The 16,247-nt window shown below is 45.4% G+C and overlaps 1 protein-coding gene across 1 annotated transcript in view; it reads right to left on the bottom strand.

Moving 5' to 3' along the window:
• The window catches only part of LOC119967911 (interferon alpha-inducible protein 27-like protein 1), a 42,602-nt gene that overhangs the window by 15,008 nt on the left and 11,347 nt on the right, over positions 1 to 16,247 (bottom strand). The window contains exons 2-3 of the mRNA XM_038801011.1: positions 10,736 to 10,861; positions 747 to 773 (exon numbers count right to left, since the gene is read on the bottom strand). Of these exons, the coding sequence (XP_038656939.1) occupies positions 747 to 773; positions 10,736 to 10,787 (79 nt within the window). The 5' untranslated portion in view covers positions 10,788 to 10,861. The remainder of the gene's footprint in view (positions 1 to 746; positions 774 to 10,735; positions 10,862 to 16,247) is intronic.

Genomic DNA, 16,247 nt, shown 5'->3' with positions numbered 1-16,247 from the left:
TGATCAGTAGCTCAGCTCTGCTGCCCTCTGTATTCACAATGCACAAAAAATAGTTCTTCTCAACATTGGCACTACTAATATCAAGGGCATGTTACTGTTCAAACTTACAGGCCCCAAGACAGGAATCTCAGCCAAAGATGGGGGTCCTTCCAGAGGTTGCAAACTAAATCCAATAAGCAGCACATGTTACAACTCCAGGAGTTCCACAGTCTCCCTATCCGCAATCACACTGGATAAGAAACTGATTGGGGACACTCTTGAATCTCGGTGCCGGAGAACAGAGCCAGGGTTTCTCCTTTTGCTGTAGGTTTTGGTCGATGAAGGGGAGGGAGTTGCTCAGGGTTGCAGACAGAGCCCCAAGAATTCTTAATGCGGCCCTGATTAAGATATTTTGTTTTACTAACTGTGAAACTATTGACACCAGTTCTCATGCAGCTACAGGCAATATTTGGGAAAGGTTAGTGTCTGGGGACCTGGCTTTAAGAAAAACAATCAAGCCCTTGGGTACAAATATCTCCGCAAATGTCCAACTGACACTTTGCTCCATCAGTGAACAATACTGGTGCAAAGGCAAAGTAGGAAAATGTTCCAGCCCCAACCATGCCATCTCCCACCTTACAGAGCACAGGGAAAAAGATAAATCATTCAAGAGAAAACAAGAAGTTCCTCTTCGCAACACAAATAATAACAGTAGTTTACAATCCCTATGGATGCAATGGCAAAGAGTTTAGGGTGGAGGGAATTACCTGAATCACTTGAAGATGAAGACAAACCTGCAGAGGGATGAAAATGAATAACAGTAAAAATATTTTTGTCTTCTAAAAATATTTTTCTTTTATATATATATATATATGTCACACACAGACATACACAGTCAGATTGCACATCGGGACTTGTATTTATATAACATCTTATTTTCACATCCTCAGAATGACCTAAAACATTTTACGACCAATGGATTACTCTGTATGTGCACTGTTATTTATAGAGTGTCTGGTATGATAAATGTAGGCAGTTGTTGTGTCTTTTATTTTATATTTTGTTGCAGTAATGTTATTAAATACCCTAGGTTTAAGACATACAGGCAGTGTATCTGCTAAAGCTGTAATTAAGGTGGTGTAAAAGTGTGGGAATGATTGGTTCTAACCATTTACTTGTTTACATAAAGATGGCTAACAGAACCTGGCAGGTTTTCCACTCTGGGTTGGATGTGAAGGACCGGGGAGTGGCGATTCTGGTGGGGAAAAATGTGTCTTTTGAGGCATCGGAGGTGGTGGCGGATAAGGGGGGTAGGTATGTTATGGTTAGGGGCAGGCTACAAGGAGAGAAGGTGGTACTTGCTAGTGTGTATGCCCCAAATTGGGTCGATGCGGGCTTTATGAGGCGTATGTTGGGACGGGTCCCGGATCTAGAGGCGGGAGGTCTGATCATGGGGGGGGACTTCAATACGGTGTTGGATCCTTCACTGGATTGGTCCAGCTCTAGGATGGGTAGTAGGCCGGCGGCGGCCAAGGTACTGAGAGGGTTTAGGGATCAGATGGGTGGGGTGGATCCATGGAGGTTTGTGAGGCCGAGGGCACGGGAGTACTCTTTCTTCTCCCACGTACATAGGGTCTACTCTCGGATAGACTTCTTCGTGGTGAGTAGGGGACTGATTCCAAGAGTGGAGGAGGCCGAGTATTCGGCCATTGCAATCTCCGACCACGCTCCACATTGGATAGAGTTGGAGATGGGGGAGGTGCGGGACCAGCGCCCGTTGTGGCGGTTGGATGTGGGGTTGTTGGCGGAGGAGGAGGTGTGTAGGAAGGTCCGGGCAAGTATTGAGGGGTACCTCGAGGTGAATGATACGGGGGAGGTTCAGGTGGGGGTGGTCTGGGAAGTCCTGAAGGCAGTGATTCGTGGGGAGCTGATATCCATCCGGGCACACAGGGAGAGGAGCGAGAGGAGTGAGAGGGATAGACTGGTGGGAAATATGCTGGAGGTAGACAGGAGGTACGCAGAGGCCCCAGAGGAGGGACTGTTGGGGGAGAGGCGCAGCCTGCAGGCTAAATTTGATTTGCTGACCACTAGAAAGGCAGAGGCACAGTGGAGGAAGGCACAAGGGGCAGTGTACGAACATGGTGAAAAGGCGAGTAGGATGCTGGCTCATCAGCTCCGCAAGCGGGATGCGGCAAAGGAAATTGCTGGAGTGAGAGACAAGAGTGGGAATGTGGTGCGGAAGGGGGTAGAGGTGAATGACGTCTTCAAGGACTTTTACGGGGAACTGTACCGGTCGGAGCCAACGGGGGAGAGGAGGGGAATGAAGAGGTTCCTCAACGGGCTTTCTTTCCAGAAGGTGCAGGAGGAGCAGGTGGAGAGGTTGGGTGCGCCGATTGAGCTGGAGGAGCTAGTTAAGGGGATCGGGCAGATGCAGTCAGGGAAGGCACCGGAGCCGGATGGGTTCCCGGTGGAATTTTATAAAAAGTTTGTGGACCTAGTGGGCCCCTTGCTGGTGCGGACACTTAATGAAGCGTGGGAAGGGGGGACTTTGCCCCCGACGATGACGCGGGCGCTGATCTTAAAGAAGGACAAGGACCCCCAGCAGTGTGGTTCATACAGGCCCATATCTCTCCTCAACGTAGATGCCAAGGTGCTGGCAAAAATCCTGGCCACCAGAATAGAGGACTGTGTGCCAGGGGTTGTACACGAGGACCAGACAGGGTTTGTGGAGGGAAGGCAGCTGAACACGAATGTGCGGAGATTGTTGAATGTCATCATGATGCCGGCGATTGAAGGGGAGGCAGAGATAGTGGTGGCGCTGGATGCGGAGAAGGCCTTCGATAGAGTGGTGTGGGGTACTTATGGGAGGTGTTGGGGAGGTTTGGATTTGGTGAATGGTTTATTAGATGGGTGAGGCTGCTATATGAGGCCCCGATGGCGTGCGTGGCCACGAATGGGAGGAGGTCGGAGTACTTCCGGCTTTACCGAGGGACCAGACAGGGTTGCCCCCTGTCCCCCTTGTTGTTTGCATTGGCAATCGAGCCGCTGGCGATGGCGTTGAGGGATTCAGAGAGGTGGAGAGGTTTGGTGCGAGGTGGGGAGGAACATAGGGTGTCGTTGTATGCCGATGACCTGTTACTGTATGTGGCGGACCCGGTGGGAGGGATGCCGGGGGTGATGGAGCTGCTAGCTGAATTTGGGACCTTTTCAGGTTATAAACTAAATTTAGGCAAGCGTGAGGTGTTTGTGGTGCACCCTGGAGACCAGGAGGAAGGAATTGGTAGGCTACCGCTTAGGCGGGCAGGGGAGAGTTTTAGGTACCTGGGGTGCAGGTGGCCAGGGACTGGGGTACTCTTCACAAACATAATTTCACCAGGCTTGTAGATCAGGTGGAGGAGGAGTTCAAGAGGTGGGACATGCTGCCATTGTCATTGGCGGGGAGGGTGAATGATACGGGGGAGGTTCAGGTGGGGGTGGTCTGGGAAGCCCTAAATCATTCAAGTTAAATATCATACATTTTCCTAATGTATTCACAATGCACAAAAAATAGTTCTTCTCAACATTGGCACTACTAATATCAGGGGCATGTTACTGTTCAAACTTACAGGCCCCAAGACAGGAATCTCAGCCAAAGATGGGGGTCCTTCCAGAGGTTGCAAACTAAATCCAATAAGCAGCACATGTTACAACTCCAGGAGTTCCACAGTCTCCCTATCCGCAATCACACTGGATAAGAAACTGATTGGGGACACTCTTGAATCTCGGTGCCGGAGAACAGAGCCCAGGTTTCTCCTTTTTCTGTAGGTTTTGGTCAATGAAGGGGAGGGAGTTGCTCAGGGTTGCAGACAGAGCCCCAAGAATTCTTGGGCTGGCGTTGCCCAACCTTTTGGTGTACTATTGGGCGGCCAATGTGTCAATGGTGCGTAAATGGGTGATGGAGGGGGCGGGGCGGCGTGGAAAAGAATGGAGATGACGTCATGTAGAGGTACGAGCCTGGGTGCCATGGTAACGGTGCCGTTGCCCCTCTCCCCTAAGAGGTATACCACGAGCCCAGTGGTGGCGGCAACCCTAAGAATCTGGGGACAGTGGAGACGGCATAGGGGGGAAACAGGGGGCTCGATGGAGGCTCCATTGGGTGGCAATCATCGGTTCATCCCGGGGAACAAGGATGGGGGATTTAGGGGGTGGCAAAGGGTGGGCATCAGTAAATTGAGGGACCTGTTTATTGGCGGGAGGTTTGTGGGCCTGGGGGAACTGGAAGATAAATTTGGGCTTCCCCAAGGGAACATGTTCAGATACTTGCAGGTAAAGGCATTTGGTAGGCGACAGGTAGAGGGATTCCCTTTGCTGCCGTCGCAGGGGACGATGGACAGAGTGCTTTCTGGGGTGTGGGTCGGAGAGGGGAAGGTGTCTGACATCTATAAGGTAATGCAGGAGGTGGAGGAGTCGTCAGTGGAGGAGCTGAAGGCTAAATGGGAGGGGGAACTTGGGGAGCAGATACATGGCGGGATTTATAAAGGGGGGGGTGTTCCTTATAATAATTTCTATTTTATTTCTCTCGCTACGGTTATGTTACTTAACATTGTGCTAATTTAAGTTGTTGTTAATATGTTGGGTTGTTCATTGAGGAGGGTCGAAGGTTCATGATTGTTGTCATTATTGTTATTGTTGGTATTTTAGTATGGTTTGATGTTGTATAAATTCAAAATTTTTCAATAAAAAATTTTTTTTTAAAGCCTAGGTTTAATACATACAGGCAGTGTATCTGCTAAAGCCATTATTAAGATGTTAAAATGATCGATTCTAACCATTTATTTGTTTGCATATGGCTGACTAACAGAATATTGTTTATAGAACGGAGGTTCCTTGGGGTGTAGATAATTAAGGAGGAATGATGCTTCGTCTTCGCTAAGCAGGTCATGGGATGTCTAAGTGGGTTACAGACGTCAGTGGGAGGAGCCAAGTCTGTCTATGGTTTTTGGCAGCTGTGCCATCGGATTTGAGTCTGAGATGACAGAAAGATTGTTCCTCCAAGGGTCTTTCACCAAAGGTCTACATAGAGAACAGTAAATAACACTGATTGCTAATTTTATTCAAGAGTGCATTTTGGAACCACATTGTGTTGCATTCACAGAATCACAGAAACACACAGTGCAGAAAAGATCCTTTAGCCCATTGAGTCTGCACCAAAATGTGAAAAACACCTGACCTACCTACCTAACCCATTTGCCAGCAGTTGGTCCATAGCCTTGAATGTTGTGACGTGCTAAGTGCTAATTGTGGCACTTTTCAAAGGATATCTTCCTCTACCACCCTCACAGGCAGTGCATTGCAGACCATCACCACCCTCTGCATAAAAATGGTTTTTCTCCGAATCCCCCTAAAACTCCTACCCCACACCTTGAACTTGTGCTCCATGACTGACCCTTCAACTAAGGGGAACAGCTGTGCCCTATCCACCCTGTGCATGCCCCTCATGATCTTGACACCTTGATCAGGTCACTCTTCAATCTTCTCTGCTCCAATGAAAACAACCCAAGCTAATCCAACGTTTATTTTATTGACACAAGTGGGATTACATCAACACTGCAATGAAGTTACTGTGAAAAGCTCCTAATTGCTACATTCCTGTACCTGTTCGGGTCCACAGAGGGAGAATTCTCAGCTGGTAGGGGAATTGAACCCGCGCTGCTGGCCTTGTTCAGCATCACAAACTAGCTGTCTAGCCCACTGAGATGTTCCGTCCCAGGCAACATCCTGGTGAATCTCCTCTGCATGCTCTCCAGTGAAATTACATCCTTCCTACAATGTGGGGGCCAGAACTGAACACAGTACACAAGCTGTGGCCTTACCAACCACAAAATCACCTCCCGGCTTTTGTAATCTATGCTTCGATTGATAATAGCAAGTGTCCCATATGCCTTTTTCACCACACTATTAACCTGCACTTCTGCCTTCAGTGATCTATGGACAAACCCGCCAAGGTCCCTTTGTTTCTCAGAACTTCCTATTGTCATGCCATTCACTGAATAATTACTTGTCAAATTACTTCCTCTAAAGTGTATCACCTCACATATTTCAGGGTTAAATTCCATTTGCCATTTATTTAATCATTTGACCATCCCGCTTACATCTTCCTGTAACCCAAGTCACTCAACCTCACTGTAAATCACCCAGCCAATCTTTGTGTCATGGGCAAACTTACTAATCGTACACTCCACATAGTCACCTGTGACATTTATATCAATGATGAATAATGACGAATAATCGGGGACCCAGCATAGATCCCGGTGGTCTGCCACTGGGCACTGGCTTCCAGTCGCTAAAACAGCCTTCTGTAATCACCCTCTGATTCCGACAACTAATCCAATTTTGAGTCCACCTCATCAAATTACCATCTATTGCCTTCTTCCCATGTGAGACCTTGTCAAAGGTTTTGCTGAAATCCATATAAACTACATCAACTACACTCCCCTCATCTGCAGACCTGCAGAATCCTCAAGAAAATTCTATCAAATTTGTTAGGCATGACCTCCCTCTGACAAAACCATGCTGACTATACTTGATCAAACCTTACCTCCTCAAGTGGAGGTAGATTCTCTCCTTCAGAATTTCGCCAATAGTTTTCCTACCACTGATGTGAAACTCATTGGTCTGTAGTACCCTGGCTTATCTCTACATCCTTTCTTAAAGAGTGGTACCCCATTAGCTGTTCCCCAGTCCTCAGAGGCCCTGCAATCTACTCCCTCGCTCCCACAGCAGCCTGGGACAAAATTCATCCGGACCTTGGATTTGTCTACTTTTAAGCTTACCAACACCTTATCACTCCCTATGTCAATGTGTTCAAGAACCTTTCAGTCTCTCTCCCTGAGTTCAGTATCTATGTCGTCATTCTCTTGGGTGAAATCAAATGTGAAGTATTCCCCCTTGGTCCCTAATGGGCCCTACCCTTTCCTCTTGGTTTAGCTCAATTGGCTACACAGCTGGTTTGTGATGAAGAACAAGACCAGCAGCGCGGGTTCAATTCCCGTCCCAGCTTACCCGAACAGGCCCCGGAATGTGGCGACTAGGGGCTTTTCACAATAACTTCATACTTGTGACAATAAAAGGTTATTATTATTATAGAAAAGTTACAGCACAGTCGGAGGTCATTCGGCCCATCTTGTCTATGCCAGCCCAAGGACACCCAGGTGCCCTTTCTAATCCCACATTCCGGTCCTTAGCCCTGTAGTTCAGAGCACTTAAGGTGCAGGTCCAGATACTTTTTAAAGGAGTTTAAGATCTCTGCCTCCACCCCCAACTTGGGCAACGAATTCCAGACTTCCACTACCCCCTGCATAAAACGTTCTTCCTTATTGTCCCTTCTACACCTTCTGCCACTAACCTTGAATCTATGTCCCCTGCTTCTAGAATTCTCCACCAAGGGAAACAATTTTATCTTGTCCACATATAATTTTGGACACCTTTGTTGTAATATTATAGTGGCAGATGTAGATAGTAAGTTAAAGTTTTTCCTTTTGTTTAACTGTTAATTGTAATACCATTTCTTTGAAGTTAATGTGATTGATTCTGTAAATAAATTAAAGTTTGTTTTTTCATAAAAGATACTTACTGTATCTTCAGCTTTACAAATTGCAAATTGTTTGCGGTTTCTCGTCCAGTATCTTAACAGAAATTGAGGTCTGGTCCATATTCTAACAAAAATTGAGGTCTGGTCTGGAATTCGACACTGGTATGTCGAAGATTTTTGATATAATATATATAGCAAGAGGATTTATGAAAAAAAATCCATTTGCATGATGTGGACATCGCTGAGTAGCCAGCATTTATTGCCCACACCAAGTGGCCCTTGAAAAGGTGGTGGTGAGCTGCCTTCTTGAATCGCTAGTCCCTGAGGTGCAGGTATACATATTAGGGACAAACTTTCAGGATTTTGACCTGGTGATGGTGAAGGAATGCCGATATACTTCCATATCCGGGTGGCGAGTGACTTGCAGGGGAACCTCCAGGTGATGGTGTTCTCAGGTACCTGCCGTCTTGGGCCTTCTAAATGGTAGTAGTCATGGACTTGTAGGGTGCTGCCTTAGGAACCTTGATGAGTTGCTGCAATGCATCTTGTAAATGGTGCACACAGCTACCACTTTTCATCAGTGGTGGAGGGACAGAATGTTTGTGGAAAGGATGCCAATCAAGCGGGCTGCTTTGTCCTGGATTATGTTGAGCTTTTTGAGTGTTGTTGGAGCTGCACTCATCCAAGAAAATGGAGATTATTCCAACACATTCATGACTTATCCCTTGTAGATGGTGGACAGGCTTTGTGGAATCAGGAGGTGAGTTACTCGCCATGGGATTTCTATCCTCTGACCTGTTGTAGCCACACTAATTATATCGCAGTCTAGTTCAGTTTCTGGTCAATGGTAACCTCCAGAATGTTGATAATGGGGGATTCAGTGATGGTAATGCCATTGAAAGTCAAAAGGAAATGGTAAAATTCTCTCTTGTTGGAGATGGGTGTTGCCTGGCACTTGTGTGACATGAATGTTACTTGATACTTGTCAGCCCAAGCCTGGTCATTTTCTACGAAAGAGAAAATGTTGGAAAGTCTCAGCAGGTCTGGCAGCATCTGTAGGGAGAGAAAAGAGCTAACGTTTCGAGTCCGATGACTCTGTGTCAAACCACTACATTCTCATTTGAGCTCATAAACGTCCAAATTAACTGGTTCAATTGCCAGATGTATTTTTTTATATTTTGGAAAAGCAGCTTATAGAGTTTCTTTCTTGATTTCAGTGTGCTTCTTTCTAGTCACTTTCCGACAATCTCCATCAATTTTCCTTTCCACCACTCCACCATCCCGATGGTGTTGTCTCTAGCTCTTACTTTGGGCTTAATTTTCTGCTCCACATTTGATCTTAAAAACATAGAAAATAGGCGCAGGAGTAGGCCGATTGACCCTTTGAGCCTGCTCTGGCATTTATTATGATCATGGCTGATCATCCAACTCAGTAACCTGTTCCCTCTTTCCCCCATATCCTTTGACCCCTTTAGCCCAAAAAGCTATATCAAACTCCTTCTTGAAAACATGAGAGGCGCGATTCTCCGTCGGCCGGATCCTTTGCCTTGCCGGCAGCACACTCACACCCGGGCATTTTTCAACGGGGTGAGAGTGGCTACAATGGGAAACCCCATTGGCCAGCTGCCGGGAGGGAGTATCCCACTGCCGGTGGGGGTGCGCCATGCCAGAAAACAGGTTTAGCGGACAGAGAATCCCACCTGTAATGTTTTGACCTCAGCTGCTTTCTGTGTTAGAGAATTCCACAGGCTCACCACTCTCAGGATGAAGAAATCATTACCATGAGAGGAGAGTGGTGATTGGTTGCCAAAGGGACTCTGATTGGTAGAGGCCTTGCCAATCAATCAGCACTATCTTCTCATGCAGTATAATTTGTTGTTCCTTTGACTTGTGAGCTTCCCTGATGAGTACAAAATGAAAAGCTTTGATAATATGTCTCTTTTTTTCAGCAATTCGTTTTTCTACCTGTTCAACTGACATTGACATTTTATCTCTTTCAAGTGTAATAGATCTTTTATAAGGCCATGAAGGAGTCCATTTAGTTTATTTACAATAACTATTATATACATCACACGGCAGATCTCAACTGGATCTACCTTGCCGGGACCTAACTGGCCAGCTTTACATATCGTACATCTAGACATTTTTTAGATGTTACCAGGGGAGTTCATATTCCGCAAGGTTCAGGGAAGTTAATTGTTCCTTCCCATAAGATACTTTCATTTTGAGCCAGGAACAAGGGGCGCGATTCTCCGAAATGGAGAGAAGCAGCCGACACCGGAGTGAAACCCGGAGTGTTTCACTCCAGCATCGGAGGCCGCTCCTCGCCCCCTATTCTCCCCCCCCTCCCCAGGAGGCTAGGAGCGGCGGCGCGTGAATCCCGAGCGCCCGGCCTTGATGCTTGCGTCAAAGCGGTGCGCCGGGAATGACGCGGCCGGCGGCGCCGAAGTGACATCAGCCGCGCATGCGCAGGTTGGCCGGCTCCAACCCGCGCATGCGCGGTTGCCGTCTTCCCCTACGCTGCCCCGCAAGACATGGCGGCTTGATCTTGCGGGGAGGCGGAGGGAAAAGAGTGCGTCGTTTACAGACGCCGGCCCGACGATCGGTGGGCACCGATTGTGGGCCAGACATCTGATGAGCACGCCCGGGGTGCTCGATCATCCCTCCGCCCCCCACAGGCCGCACTCTTACCGGTCGCGCTATGTTCACGCCGGCAGCGACCAGGTGTGGTTGATGCCGGCGTGAACCGGTCGGGTTCGCCAGGCCGCTCGGCCCATCCGGGCCGGAGAATCGCCGGTCGTCGTGAGAAACGGCGAGCGGTGATTCTCCGAGCGGCGTGTCGCAAAACGCGACACGCCATTTGGGGGGGGGGGGGGGAGTGGAGAATCGCGCCCAAGATCCTTGACTCCCTAGGATCCAAGCAAGTATTTAGCCCCGATCATGTCCTCAAAATGCGTGTAGTTTCTTCCTTCTGCAGTGTTGAACTTTGAATCTCAGAGTCTAATGTTACCTACTCAAGAGTTTCCAGACTTCCTAGGAACTGAATGAACCATTTTTGCTCACTTGTTTCTCAAATGGAAGTTCCTTTTATACAAAAAGATTGTTTAGTAAGATTGTAGGAGGATCAAGCATAACATTGCCATTCTTGGAAAGCCATCAGCATTACCAGATAAATCCACCTCTTACCTGTGTTGAAAGAAGCAGACAAGATCAACAAGATGTAGACCAGGTGGAGCATCTTTCCGATAGTTTGAAGAATGACAAATATAAGAAATGCAGTTGCAGTGACAGCTGGAATACAATACCAATCTCCTGCATAGATCAAGACAAGAAGCAATTTCAATTGAAAAGGCTACGAGGATAGTCTTCACTGTGATGTGCAGTAACTTCATCTGGCAACAAATTTTTAACTACATGGAACTTTGGTTCAAATTGTTATCAGGAAACTCAGTTGCAAATTTTGTCTGCAGTAATCTTCAGTGAAATTATAACTCTTTATTATTAAGTGACTGGTACATAAAAACTAAACTGTGTTTCAATTTTACTGGGATATATCAATGGTTAGCTTCCAATAAAAGTGTAGTCACACTGCTGCTGCCATAGGTTGTGTTTTCTTATTTATTCCTGAGATATGAGAAATGCTGCAAATAAGTTTTAATACCCATTCCTCGTTGCCCCAAGATCCTTCACGTGAACCGTTGCAGTCCTTTCAGTGATGGTGCTCCCAAAATGGCGTTAGTTAGGGAATTTTGGATTTCGAGTCAGTAACAATATAGAATTAATGGCGGTATACATCTAAACCAGAATGATACACGGCTTCAAGAGGAAGCTGTTCCTCTAATCTGGCTGCTCTTAACTTTTGTGAAAGTAACACGGTTGGATGTCGAAGTAAGCTTGGTAAGTTGATGCAATGCATCTTGTAAACCATACAGACTGCAACCACAGAATTCTGGTGATGAGGAGGGTGGATATTGGATGTAAAACCCAAGTGCTAATCAAGTGAATAAGTCTTTACAAGATGATGTCAAGCATTTGAATGTTGTCGCTCACCTTCTAGTGGAAAGACACTGAGGGTTTCAGGAGATGAGCCACATATTGGTGTCCCAACTTCTGTTCTACTCTTGTAACAGTGTTAATATAGTGGGACCAGTTAAGCTTCTGGTCTAAAGTGATGCTATTAAAGGTCTTACTGCTGATGGTTATTATATGGCATTTGGCAATGTGATGTTTCATGCATTTTTCAGCCCAGGTCTGGATATACCTAGGTTGTGTTTGGGGGCTGGCAAGATTTGCTCTGTTAGCAAGTGAGCACAATTGACATCCCCATTCCTGGCCTGATGACAAAGGAAAATAACTGAAGATGGCTTGACAGAGCATACTTCTCTGAGAAAGCCCTGGGTCTGCAATTGTTCATTTTATCAATTCACATTAAATACAGACAGGTACAGGGCACTGATTGGACTTTACCACATATAAAAGAGACATTTAACCCCATGTTAATTTGATTTGTTAAGTTTCTTTTTGTAAGTTTCAATGATGTTACAGTCCCTCACCAGGGGCTGTCATCTCTTGTTAGTTTAATGTATTGCTTGTTGGTTTTCACCAAAATAAATACCCCTGCTTCCCCCTCCACCCCGCACCGTCCCGCTGCAGTTACGCCTGGTCCACGTTTGTGTGGACCAGTACTAAACGGTGTCCTGGCGACTTCTCCCAGGTGTTGCTGATGATCGGGTGTCTCACTATCGGCCTGACATGGCGCCCAATTTGGGGCTCATGCTTCATCCACCCATTGCGTCTGGATCCACGCCGGGCACAACGGGTTCGCTGAATCGTGTCCTGTGTGTTTCATTTGTTTCATGTGGATGTCAACAGATTTTTTTTATCATTGTTCTGAACTACAATTGTTCAGGTTTATTTTTTTTTCTGGGGAATTAACCTCACCGTGAGATTTTAATTACAGGCATATTCAAGGTTCAAAAACAGAACCACAAGAACGCTGAGGCAATTCATTTTGATTATCATTGTTTTAAAGAATGTGTTATGTTTCTCTGCTTGTGTATGGATATTTGTGTGGTGTATGCTTTAAGCCTTAATGCTTTCCTGTCTGATATTGTGATTTTGTGATAGCAGTTTAGGTGTCTTCAGTCAAAAAGTTGAAAAAAACGAAGTGTAATCATTTTTTTTCAAGTTATGAACCTGGAATCATGCTTACTGGCCAGAATCATATGTCCATGGCATTCTGATAATCAAGTGGGAATTCTAATCTGGATACAAATTTGTGCATGTGAGATTAAGATAGTTTTAATTTGATAGGGTTGATTGGAATTTGGGATATTTGATATGATTAGGCCTAATCCAGTGTTGGAATGATCTTGGGTTAAAAACTTTGTGGAAGATTTAAAAAGTTGTTCCTGACACAATTGTCACAATGAAAAAGGAAAATTTTAAGATTGGGTAATCAAAAATAAATTTTAAAGGAGTGATTAACAAATAAAAATGAGTCCCGAGGCGTATTCATGTTAGATTAAAATAAAAGGGTGGTAACTGAATGATATCCATCCGAGAAGTTTTGCTCCACCCCTTTTTAGACAAGCAGAGGACTAACTCTTGCCCGCGAACAACATAAACTGATCAAAGCTGACGCTGCATTGATGTTTTTACAGGAGCTGGGAATTACAAAAAGTTTAATTTCTGAATTGTCAGATATGTTCAGATGAATTAATACATTTTGCCCTGAGCAGATTGGATCTTCTGTGCTTTGTTTTACAGGTAACTGCAAGTGGATCCAGTTTTGAAGTGCCTTCCAGACTGTATCTGCAGATTTTCAATATCACAGTATTATTCGTGAGCTGAAGGCTTTGTTTTGTTTTAAACAAACAAAGACCGTAACCTATTCAGGACATTTGCTCATCAGAGAAGCAAAGTAACTGCTTCTGGGACGTCTGATCGACATGCATTAGACTACTGAGTATCAGTCTTCTAAAAATGACCAAGACTGGGCTCAAGGAAAATGGAATTGATGGTTTAATTATTGAGCGATAAACTACTTGAAATTTAAAGGGATTCGAAGAAAACAAACTTTTAAAAGGCCACACATACACACTCTGGATGGTTTCTATGGATACGAGAACAAAGTTTATTTTGAAGAGGAGATGAAATAAACATTAATGGAAATCCGTCAGCTGAACAACACTGCGGTTTGAATTTGGGACAATTCTGAGATGTGAGAAGTGCAAAGTAATTTAGCAAGTTACTTTTGAAAAATGATGATGTCATTTAAGATAAGGTGTTACGACAACCTTGGGGGCCAAGGACTGTGTTCTACACGATTTTCCCCTTTCGACTCAGAGTATGAACTCCCCCCAGTAATTGGGAGTGGCACTTCCCCTTAACAAGGGGGAACTTCTCTGTGACCTGGAGGCAGGTCAAGGAGGGTGGCCCGTTGAGGAGAGGAGTTATAGCTTTGTGATTTTGTGTACACCGTAATAAACCTTTGTTTATCCCTATTCTACCGTGCATTCCTGCATCTCTGCCATTGGATTCTACATAAAGAACAATCAAGCAAAACATGTTAATGCCCGGTATTCAATAGAAATATTTAATTTCCGTATTAAAGATATAAGAATATTTTATTGGACTGCAAAATGTCTCCAGGTCTTGTGACTGGGATGGAATAATAGCTAGTGGGATGCATCAAACTGGATAGAATTAGTAATTGAGGGTAGAAAACAGAGACAGGAAATCACAACAGCAAATGGGAATTGGGATACTGGGTGCAATTCAATGGAATATTTCAATTGGCTATTGATATTTATTCCAGCGAAAGGAAAGTACAAATGAGGCCAGTAAATTGATAGTTTTCTCATGGCCATGTCTTTGTCCTTGTCTATATAATTTTTTAAGAGAACTGAATTTGATACTCTGGCCACCATAGGTGGAAAGATAAGCAATAGCTTTGAGATCTTTTGATAAGATCACATGGAATTCAAGAATGTATGCCATGACACATGGGGCTCTGCAAAAGTGTGCAGATGAGTTATGTGTGAAGTAACTAATATGCAGGAAACCAGTGCAAAATGGACTGGTTCAAAGGTTTGGAAGTACTTGGAATAATGCATGGTAAAAAAGGCCTCAGGCATGCACACTACTTGACAAACAGCACAGCATGAAATGATTAATGGGGCCAGCAGAGTGAAACAACACCTTTAAATGATCAAGGGACTGACACATACTCCATGGAGGGCCAGCCTCTGTGGTTTGGGGCCTCCTTTCCGACGCGCCGGCCACTGTAGCCCTGCGCCATGTTGCGTCGCGGCCGGCACGTTGAAGGAGGCCACTGCGCATGCGCGCGTTGGCGCCGGCGCCACTGCGCATATCCTCGTTGGCGCCAGCGCAACTGCGCATGCACGGATCCCACGGCGTACAGTTCGCGCCGGGATCTGCCGTGGGATCCAGCGCCGTGCTGGCCCCCCATAGGAGCCAGAATTAGACGTGGGAGCGGCCCATTCATGCCGTCGTAAAACGCGACGACGTTTACGATGCCGTGGACACTCTGCCGCGGGATTGGAGAATCCCGCCCACTGAGTGAGATGATCTGCAGGTGGAGAGTGGTAGACAGAAAGGAACATCAATCTAAGTTGTCATTATTCAGAGATCTCCCCCAAGTTATAATGGATTATGAAATATAATGGAATTTAACACAAATTATGGAAAGAGGAAGCTCAAATGGAAAAAGTTATTTTTTTGTGTGCAGATCACCCCATTCAAGGGCTAGAGAAAACAAAGGAAGTGACCAAGAATAATAATGGGACAAGACAAGGAGTAAGATGGATTTGGATTTTGTTTATTGTCACGTGTACCGAGGTACAGTGTAAAGTATTTTCTGCGAGCAGCTTAACAGATCATTAAGTACATGAAAAGAAGATAAAAGAAATACATACTTGGGCAACACAAGGTACACAATGTAACTACATAGGCACCAACATCGGGTGATGCACACAGGGGTGTAGTGTTAATGAGGTCAGTTCATAAGAGGGTCCTTTGGGAGTCTGGTAACAGTGGGGAAGAAGTTGTTTTTGAGTCTGTTCGTGCGTGTTCTCAGACTTTTTTTTATCTCCTGCCCGATCCTTATAGGAATCAATGAGTGAAATTAATAACATAGCAAATTGTCAAATTCCATCTTGGGGTGAATTCTCAGGTTCGATTCCCGGCTTGGGCCACTGTCTGTGCGGAGTCTGCACGTTCTCCCCGTGTCTGCGTGGGTTTCTTCTGGGTGCTCTGGTTTCCTCCCACAAATCCCGAAAGATGTGCTTGTTAGATGAATTGAACATTCTAAACTCTCCCTCTGTGTACCCGAACAGGCGCTGGACCGTGGCGACTGGGAGATTTTCACAGTAACTTTATTGCTGTGTTAATGTAAGCCGTCTTGTGACAATAATAAAGTTTATTATTATTGTTAAACTCTAGTGGATACAATCCTAATCTCTCCAACCTTTCCTCATCAGGCAACTTGCCCATAAGGCCCATTTCTGGTATTAGTAATCCTTCTCAGAATTGCTCCTAAACGCATTTATAGTTTTACTTAAATAAGGAGACTAATACTGTACACAATGCTCCAGAAGTGATCTCATTAATGCCCTGCACACCCAAACCAAACATCCTTACTTTTGTAATTCCCATCACAATAAATGATAATCTT

This window comes from Scyliorhinus canicula, chromosome 1, assembly GCF_902713615.1.
Source record: "Scyliorhinus canicula chromosome 1, sScyCan1.1, whole genome shotgun sequence".
Classification (NCBI taxonomy): Eukaryota; Metazoa; Chordata; class Chondrichthyes; order Carcharhiniformes; family Scyliorhinidae; genus Scyliorhinus; species Scyliorhinus canicula.
The sequence above is the reverse complement of the archived record's forward strand: the minus strand, read 5'-3'. Positions and strand labels throughout refer to the sequence as shown.